The sequence below is a fragment of the Mastomys coucha genome, unplaced genomic scaffold, assembly GCF_008632895.1.
Source record: "Mastomys coucha isolate ucsf_1 unplaced genomic scaffold, UCSF_Mcou_1 pScaffold15, whole genome shotgun sequence".
In the NCBI taxonomy this organism is placed as follows: Eukaryota; Metazoa; Chordata; class Mammalia; order Rodentia; family Muridae; genus Mastomys; species Mastomys coucha.
Genome location: NW_022196897.1, coordinates 139,995,342 through 140,005,154, shown reverse-complemented (window position 1 = coordinate 140,005,154; position 9,813 = coordinate 139,995,342). Strand labels below are relative to the sequence as shown.

The 9,813-nt window shown below is 46.8% G+C and overlaps 1 protein-coding gene across 1 annotated transcript; it reads right to left on the bottom strand.

The window, feature by feature from the left end:
• Window positions 1–1,038: 1,038 nt before the first annotated feature.
• Bpifa1 (BPI fold containing family A member 1) lies at window positions 1,039–6,506 on the bottom strand. The gene is made up of 8 exons (XM_031373724.1): window positions 6,251–6,506; window positions 5,921–6,080; window positions 4,525–4,632; window positions 4,065–4,214; window positions 2,922–3,000; window positions 2,559–2,622; window positions 2,072–2,148; window positions 1,039–1,136 (listed from the first exon to the last, which is right to left on the bottom strand). Exons 1-7 carry the CDS (start codon window positions 6,504–6,506, stop codon window positions 2,108–2,110), a joined length of 858 nt encoding a protein of 285 aa, XP_031229584.1. The 3' UTR covers window positions 1,039–1,136; window positions 2,072–2,107.
• Window positions 6,507–9,813: the final 3,307 nt, after the last annotated feature.

The window sequence follows — 9,813 nt, the reverse complement described above, 5'->3', positions numbered from 1 at the left end:
GATTGGTTTTCAGCAAACATGTGAGAAGTTGTGCATTCCTAGTGTGCGAATCCCGAGCCAGATCAGATGAAGGCAAGTTTATGAGTGGTTGTGCAGGGACCTAGTGAGCAGACCACATGCTGCCATTGCTCTGGGGAAGAGGCTTGGAGTTGTTTCACCCTCTTCCCTGCTCTGGGGTCCACTGGACTGTTTGTTTGTTTGTTTGTTTTTGTCTTGTTTGGTTTTTTTCTACCAGGACTTTGGTTTTCTGGTCTCCCAGAGACTCTTTTAGTGAATTCAGTTTTTCAGTATTCTATACAATCTCAGCTTTCCCCTCCTCTTCTTGCTTCCTCAAAATCAAGTGTTTTCTCTAAGACACAAAACAAAACAAAGCAAACCATGACAACTCCAATTAGCCTCTTCACTGCTTTCCATAAGCAGGTAAATAACACTTGGACCCCAGTGCTTTCCCTCCCACTCTCTTTCTTTGTGATTCTCTGTCCTCCTGTTGCTGGGAGAACAGAAAAGAGGCTGGTGTGACAGTGTCGAGTGTCTCTTTCAGGGCCTCTGAAGCATTTCCACACAGAGTGGCCACCATCCAGATCTGCTCTTCCTGCTCCATCCAGTTCACCTTTCCACATTCCTGGTTCCTCCCAACCCTCAACCTGAGATGTGGACCAGAGACATATATATCCTCACACTCCCTCCTCTCATGTCCAGCTCTGGAACATATCTCCTGTCATCTGCTTCACGTCTTGTGTGGCAACCTGTGTGTGCAAATCAATGCCTGAAGTGCTTATCTGTACCACCTAAGAACAGCAGGGTTCCCCGTCTCTTCCAGTCCACATTCCGCTGAACCCCAGCCCTCAGCTGTTCAAGACCTAGTATATGCAGTTCTAGGCCAAAGAGTCTAGGGTATGGCCTCAGGCTCTTTCTACCCTCCGAAGCCCCAAGTAATGGTGAAGAACACAAGACATTCATGCAGATGAAGAGCTATTTTATTTAGTGAGGATCACGGGATTAATCATGCCTGATGGGAAAGGAGATCAGGCTCTGTGAGGAGAAGGCAGACTTATAATTTTCCAGGATGTAGGCCCTTTTCTCCGAGCCATAGGAAACTAGGCAAGAGGCAGGAGACTGAGCAGCAAGAAGTGATTCTGTTGGCAGAAGAATTTGATCAGGAGGCAAGACTCGAGGTCAGTGACTCTCACTGGTATTGTCCCATCATCAAACTGGCCCTGTGAGGGAAGGAGGCATGCAGACTCGCAAGGATAGGATCTCAGGCATAAGGAGCCTGGTTGTACATGCGCTTGCACTATACAGACTTGACTGTATGTAGACTTGCACATATGTATAAGCATAGTAATTTGAGACTGCATGGGTCTGTATCACATATGTATCTGGCTGGTGTGTGTGTGTGTGTGTGTGTGTTCATGCCTATGATGGTGATGTGTGTGTGGATCCATGATGATAATATGATATGTATATATCCATGATGATGCCTATTTCTCTTTGTAGTTGTGTTAATATGGCACCCGTGTCTCTCTTCCTCTGTTAGCTTTTCTGTGGACCTTTGCATGCATTTCTCTGTGTGTTCAAGTGGAAGCTTGTCTCTCTTTAGATATTTTTATAACTTGAATTTTAGATGTTCTCCTAAGGGCACAGATGTTAATGGCATGGTCCCCATGGTAGCAATGCTGAGAGACAGTGGATCCCATGGGAGTGAGGTACTAGGGAGAGGGAGATCTTTAGGTGACTGGGGCATGCCCTCATGACTGGGTGTGGATTCTACCTCATTCTGTCTCTCATTTTGCTTCTTGGCTACTAAATGAATAGCTTCTTCCACTATAACCCCTGCCTTATTATGTTTTCAAAGCAATGGAGCAATTGGTCATAAACTGGGTTTGTAAAACTGTGAGCCAAAAGAAACCAGTTTATCTTTATAAGTTGATTATCTTAGGTCTTTCATTAGCATGATAGGTAGCTGACTAATACTGATGACATTGTCCCTAGATCCTTGCTTCCTTCTAGAAGGATAATGGCCAAACCTCAGATGGCCATTATCCACGGAGGAATGTGGAGCAGTACTCACCAGCTCAACCAAGGCAGGCCTTCCTTCCTGGGAAGCCTAAACTTTGATGACAAACTTTAGTCCATGGATCAGTAATTCTGGACAACAATAACAAGAGCAAAAAACTGAGATTACAGTCATGATCTGGTGATGAAGGAGTCCGGCAAGGGCTCTGGTCACCAGACATGCTCATGACAACCAGGATTGTGGGGGGAAGGCTGTGCCTCCTCCAGCCAGCTCAGCTGTTCTCAGGTCAGACCTGAGGAGGAGAAAGAGGAGGAGGAAGAAGAGGAGGAGAAGAAGGAGGAGGAGGCAGGCTTTATCTCAGATTCATCTGGATAATTTATGGGAACAAGGATACATCCAAAGAATGGATGAGGTCAATGAAGCCCAGCTGTCCCTTTTCTGTGAGCCACAGGAAACTAGGCAAGAGGCAAGAGGCAATGATGTGCAGGAACAAAACTCCTTGGGGGAAACTGATGCTTTTTCAGAGGGGGAGAGGACTTACCAGCAATGTTATGCACCAGGGTGACATCCAAACCGCTGAGAATCCCATTGACCAGAGGACATACCTGACCCGGGACAGAGAGAGGAGTTAGGTACAGAACCTCCCGCAAAGAGACTTTTGAAGAGGCAGCATGCCCACGGTGGAATGTCCATGGATACTTTCTACAGTCTAGAAGAAACCAACTAGTGTGTTTGGATGTGTTGAAATAAGTAATATAGTCAGCTGGATCACAGGATAGATGGACTAATGGATGGCTTTGTTTCTCCTATGGGATAGCTGGGTTTAGTTCACACCAGGGCTCTCTTTCAGCCAGAGAAGCTTTAAGACCCATGGAGAAGGGGTCTGGCACTTCTGATCCCTTACCTTGCCCTGGATCAGCTCAGGAAGGACTTTAGTCAGTATTCCCGTGAGGTTGTCTAAAAAGCTTTGAACAGGAGTGACTCTAGAAGAGAAAAGTCATGAATATGGCTCAGAGGCTTGGGGTTGGGCTTGGGAAGTTCAGCAACTACTATGCACACTCAGTCTTGGCACCCTGAAACTGAGACCAGGCAGACCTTCCACACTCATGTCTATGCAGATGAACAGCAAGGAGCCTAGATGAAGAGAGTTACACCCAACCCAGTTGTGCACACACAAATGAGTATAGAACAAACCAATGCTTTCAGGGACATAGTAGACATACAACAAAACTGTATGGAATCCATGAATGCAGAGTAATGTTTAGTATGTGATTATCATGGGGACTCGATGAAATGATACCCATAAAACCCAATGTATGTATTTAGTAAATGTGAGCCATGTGTGGACAGGTCCTGTACATTATGTATGACTGGACCTTCCCTTGTGACAAGCAACTGGAACAAGCAATTGAAATGGGCTCTCCATCTATTTACCCCTTAGAATTCTGTTAATATCCTCAATGTAGTTTTGTATTACAAATAACTAAGGTGAGACAAAATTGGAGAAATACAAGTCAAGTTCACATACTCTGTAGTAGGTGGGGCTTAAATACAAACTATTATTGCCTAATCCACCATAAAATTAGCCATTCTATTCTAAATAGGAGTGTATAACAAACAGGATAATGTTATTTAACACCATCTAGCATAGTTTTTGAGCAATTCATAGTAATAAACTTTGTCTCTTGGTAATAATTAGATAAGATAATTTTAGATAGAATATCTGTGGAGGTCCATGAAGTTGGCGATACAGACAAAAATGCCATTAAAAGCCACAACATATACACTGTTGATTTCTCACAGCATTAAAAAAGTCAGCCATTCTGTCTGATAAGGTTATAAGTGAGTATTTATGTATCGATTTGCTTATCCATCTGTCTGTGTCTATATGTCTTTCCATCACTCACCAAGCACACATTCATCAATCTACTACCTATTCTCCCCAACACGTACACATCTTCCTTTCTATCCTCTTACTCATCCACCCACTGTCCTGTCATCCCACACTGCTGTCTCTGTGTGGGAGAAGCTAACCCTTTAGCCTCACCCATTGAGCAAGGTGATTTTCAGGCTGCCAGGGGAGTGGGTGCAGTCACCAAGAACCAGATGAATCCTCCCCTGATTGTCTTTCACGGCTAAGACTTCTGCAGTGATGTTCAGCTTCACAGCCAATTGCAAAAGACTTCCAACTACAGGCCTGCCAGAAAAGGAGGAAACATCATTACTAGCTAGCATCTGTCCCTCCTCTGCATTTCAAGGTGTGTGTGTGTGGTTCTTATTGTTAGGAATGCCAGCCTCACCTTACCCTATATTTTTCACAGTTGTTCTCATCTCCTAAGTAGGAGAGAGCAAGGTTCAGAGAGGTCAAGCCATTTCCTATATGGCTAAGTTTGCTCAATGTACCAGCCACTGTGCTAAGGTTCAAGACCCAGGTACCTGTAGCCTCCCATCTCTATCAAGCTTTCTTTGTGTGCCGTCCCTTTACCACCCCCTTTGGACACACTCACATATTCACTTTGAGTTTAAAGCCCAGAGGGATGGTGACATAGAGACGATGGCCATCAGGGCTCTGCACAAGGCCAAGCTCCAGCAGCTGGGGATCAGTGATTTTTATGCTGTCAGGGGGCAACATTAGAGGGAAAAAAAATCAGGGTCTCAAGTCTTAAACCTGGAAACCATTTTTTTCCCTAAGCATATTTACCCATTTTAGAGAGAGAGAGAGAGCTGGCTACCTGAGGTGAGGAAGCCAGGAAGAGAGTTTTTCAGGCACACCCATCTTCCTTCAATTCTGCCTGAATTGAACCCCAATACACAAGGTCATCTATCCATCTCAGGTCTAGAAGGTGTTTGAGGGAAGAGACTGTACATGATAGTACAGAGCCATCTAAAGCAAGTGGATAGTTCTGTAGGTTAAGGTGAGAAGGGTAGTTCGATCTATAGAAGGGTGATAGAAAAGGAAGTAGGTAGTTGAAAGGAAGGAAAGATGGCTGGCTGGCTGTGCTGGACTGTCAATATACACATAGAAGATACATGGGCAACTAGAATAAACCCTGCACAGGACTAATGGCCGAAATCACTAGTTCTGTCATAATCTTCAGTAGCAGATCAGCCTTCAGTACTGATCACGGTGATTAGAGAGCAGAAGTTGAAAAGAATGCAAAAGGATGGGAGGAAGCCTTCTCCGACCCATCCATGGTGTCCTGTTTACCTTCCCCGGTCTCCTCCAGAGTCTTTCTCTCCATCTCACAGATGGAGAAATCAAACCCAGGAGAGCAGGTGTCTGACCTCAGGTCATCCAGCACTACAGTCTATCTGACTATCTCTAGGAAGCAAAGGCCTGGGAGGCTGGGAATCTTAGCAATGGCTTTGCTTTGGTCCAGTCTTACTAAGGACTCAGGCTGGGGTATGTGCTCACTGCAACAGACTCCACAGTGTGGCTTTGTGCCTAGGAAGCCATCATGGGAAGTGCCATGTCAGGTCTCAGGCACAGGAGATACAGATGAGGAGGGTAGCCTAGTGACTGTTCACATTCCCTTGGTGGGATAGACACAGTAACCACAGTGGGTGGCAAAGCTTAGGGGCTTCTCTGTGTTAGATTCCTGACTGCATCACCCTAGCTATGTGAGCACAGGCACATCTCTGTGCCTCAGTTTTTCCATCTGAGAACTAGGGATTATGGAGCTGACATGGAAGGCTTGTCACAGGGATAATAGCTTCTGCTGGGGCCCAGGATGTGCCTTAGGACTGGGGCAACTACAGGTGCAAAAGGACCACTGTCCCTGCCAGAGTGGAGAGAGGCCTGGGAATGAGTCCTGGCTCTATGCTCAGCCCATCCTTCTTCCTCTGTAGCTCTGGCCAGGACTTCTGTTAGTGGGAACCAAATCCCTCTGTGTGGATACTCACTCGAGGATGTTGTTCAGGAGAGGAACTGATGATGTCAGTTTTCCAAGCAGGCCCCCAACAAGGCCATTAGAATTGTCTCCTCCAGACTTTATAATATCCAGGAGTGGAATGTTTTCTAAAATGCCCAGCAGTCCCCTAGCCAGCAGGCCATCACTGAGAGCTGTAAAGGGGGAAAGAGCTTCAGATATCATGTTTGCCAACTTCAGGTCCTTCCCTTCCCTTCCTCTCATGCTTGCCTTCCTGGTATTGGGAGATTGGATATACTCAAGCACACATATTAAAACAGACACACAAGTGGACATCCCCTGAAAGGGATTGTCATAGACTCACCATTTGTGAAGCTTCCAGCAAGATCTGTGGGATTTGAAGGCAGTGCTGGGCTTACAGCCAAAGGTAGACCCTGGCCCAGGGGCAAGGGCAGACCCTGGTTCAGTGGCAAGGGCAGACCCTGGTTCAGTGGTAAAGGCAGGCCCTGGTTCAGTGGCAAGGGCGGGCCCTGGCCCAAGGGCAATGGCAGGCCTGCCAGCTGGGCTGTGCTCTGGGCCAGCAGCCCACAGATGACAATGAAGCTCCCAACTAGAAACATCTCTCTTGGTGTCTGCAGACAGAATGACAAGTTCTCTGTGGTATGGATATCAGAGGATTCTCTGCACTGCATGCCCTGTTCCCAGAGGATGAGATTACCATTGTTCCCCTGACCCCAGGGGCTGATGACTAGCAATAATAACTAACACTGCCATAGTAGTCTGTCCCAGGCCACAGGCAGATGGGTTCAGTCACCAACTTCATCGTCACCACATCCTCAGATGTGGGCACAGACAACCCCTACTGCAGTTTGGAGCACAGCCCTAGTGACTCTAGGCAGCTTCCCCCAAGGTCACTAGTTGCAGCTGTGAGAGGCTCTGAAGCCTGAGACAGAAGCTTCTGTTTAATTAAGTGACCATCAAGTTTACTCTGGGGCTGTGGGATGTGACTGTGGTGGCCTGACCCATTGCTCTCAGCCCTGTTCTTCAGTGTGGATGAAGAGGCTCCTGCATGGCAGAGGCTAAAGACCTGAACTTCTTGGCCCTCATCTCTGCCAAGGGATGGTTCTTTTGCCTGTTTTCAGGATGTGACAGCATTTGGATATGATTAAGAGCAACATAATGTCAAAGGTCACATGAGCCTAGGTAGCCTTTTACCCCATGGTGGTCACCTTGTTACAATTTCTTCCCTAGAGTTTTTACTTAGGGCACACGGAGTGAGCTCACTGCTCTATCTACGTCTCCCTCTCCGGGAAAGATGAGTGAGTGGCTAGTCCTCGCCCCCAACCATGGCCAGCTCTGTTTTTCTTGTTAGAACCCCAGTTAGTGACAGTCCAATCTCCCAGCACCAGCCTACAGTGAGAAACCTGGTCTTCTGCTACCCCAGAGCATCTGCGGTAGAGGAGGAAGGGGCAGGTCTCACCTGAGTCTCAAGTGGCCGTCCTGGGCTCCTCTCCTACCACTTCTGCCAAGGAAGAGTTACTCACTTTTATAGAATGGAAATTGGGAAACCTGATATCGGGTGATGGGCTTACAGATAATTCCAACTTCTGTAGTTTTGAAGTATCTTTCAGGGCCCTCCAAAGTAAATAATTGTCAATCATATAAACAGGTGAGGCAGTTAAGCTGTTTGGTCCACAAATTAAACAAGAAAATTTGAGATGGAGGCTTACTCAAGACTTCACAGTTTCATGCATGGGGTGTAGGTTGGAGACCCATGCTCACTAGTCGTGGGAGGATCAGATTTTCAGAGTTGAAAGGGGCAGTCTGGTCAGACAACTCAGGAACCTTTGTCTTGCTCTCATCACTTGTGACCTCTCGTCCCCCAGGCTCATTCTTTCTACAGTTGGCAAACTCTTGTTTCCACAGTGTTAGGAGTCAAACCACATTTACCATCCCTATCTTGAGCAACCCCTAAATGTCATGTGTGTGTATATGCGTACAAGAGAAGTCTTTCCTTTTAAAGAGCCCTGGTGTATGTAGATGCTCATAAGATCTTGGGACAGAAAGGTTACTACTGTTTCATTGCAGAGGAGGAAAACAAGGTCCACTTAGCACAAACAGTTCTGAGGGGAAAAGGCATGGTTAGAAGCCAACTCATAGGATAGTAACAGCAGAGAAACAATGGCAGGAGGGAATCCTGCCAGGCTCTAGCCTGTGCCAGGTCCACTCATCCTGGCAAGGTGGGGTTGGGCTTCTACAGTGGGAAACTGAGGCTTGATCCTTCTCCATACTTGCTCTCTATTTTGATTTCCCACACTACACTTCCCACTTCTGTGTTCTGCAAATATCTTTCTGGATTGGTGGGCTTGAAGGATCTTGCAGCTTTCTGGTCTCTTAGCCCCATCCTTTCCTCAGATAATGTAATGAAGCTTTGTTCTCCACTACTTAGGTCTGTGAAGTACATTTTGCAGAGGGGAAAATGGAGTCAGGGATAGGCCAAGGTCTTGAAGTGAGAACAACCAGGCCATGCTATTGGGGTTGCTTTGAAGTCAATATGAAGCCCAGGCTGACCTTCCACATATCCTCCTGATCAGACTCCTGAATGCTGGGATTACAGGCATTCCCCTACCCCCAGTCTGAGAGTAGGTCTTGCTCTGCACAGGTTCTTACTTTGGGTAACTGGAGGTAGGTAAGGCCTGGAAAAGAGCTGGGATTGTGTGTTCAATGAATGGAAATCTCTGAAGTCAGGATGCTGGGTATGGGTTATGGCAGAAAACATAGGTTGGGTCCTAATTGTATTCCGACCTTTTGGGCCACTCATTATGGAAGCTCCTTCCTTCTGTGTAAGATGAGGATGACCTCACACCTCAGGGTCTTGGGGAACTGGTGTGCATCTCGCTTGGTAACTTAGGTATCTACAGATTTACCTGCTTTTTATGACACTATTTTATTCATTTACAGAAGAGTCTTCATTCCTGTCTCAGGGGTTTACTTGTACCAAGGTGCACAGCAGCTTGTCCATGCTCTTCACTAGAAAAACAGGGATGTCACCTGCCACCTGGCTTCTTCCCAGTCAGCATTTATCATTTAGTGTCTCCTCCTTGGACAGACACACAACGTTGTCTATGCCCCTCCCCTTTGTAGGCCTCAGGCAGAACTCTGGGCGGGGGCCATAGTTCTGCTTGTTCCCACCTAAGCCCTCTGGCTCATCATCTCTCCTTGGGTCATTTATGGTCTTGGCCCTGGGCAGGAGTGTAGGCATAGGCATTCTCTGTTCTTGACATGTCTGGGGGTTTCCTGAGTCCATCTGTACTGAGCTCTGTCTTGGAGGGAGTGTGTGATACCTTTTGGACCCACTGAAGCTGTGTTCTCTTCAGTTTCTCTTGCATTCCTCCAACCTTTACCCCAACATAGGGATCAGTCTAGTCTCGAGGGTGGGAACTCTTGTTTCACACACTTAGATGTTTGCTTTTGACACTCTGTCCTGAGTTTAAAGAGTCCAAGAACAGGCAAACACATCGAGGGAGCATTTGGTGAAGGTCACCTCTTCTTTCAGTGTGAACTTGTATGGATTGATGCCTCACCTCTGCTTTTGCTGGAATTACTCTTGAGGAGTTCCATTCACTGCATGCTTGCTGCTCCAGAATGCACTCTCCTGAGCAGGTACCCAGCAGCAGGACCCACAGCTAAGGTTCCTGACCCAGCTTTCCCTTACGGGTGACGCTGAGAGGTCTACTGTGCTCCAAAGAGACTGTGGGTGACCTTCCTTCCTCTCCTTTCCATACACTGTACTCAGGACCCTGTACTGGTGGTACATGTGTGTAAAACAGTTTTGTTTTAGTGCTTAAATTAGCCAAGAACAGAAAGAGAGATTTGCTGAGGCTTAAGAAGAATCAGTCTCATAGAATATAGTTTAATGAGTCCCAG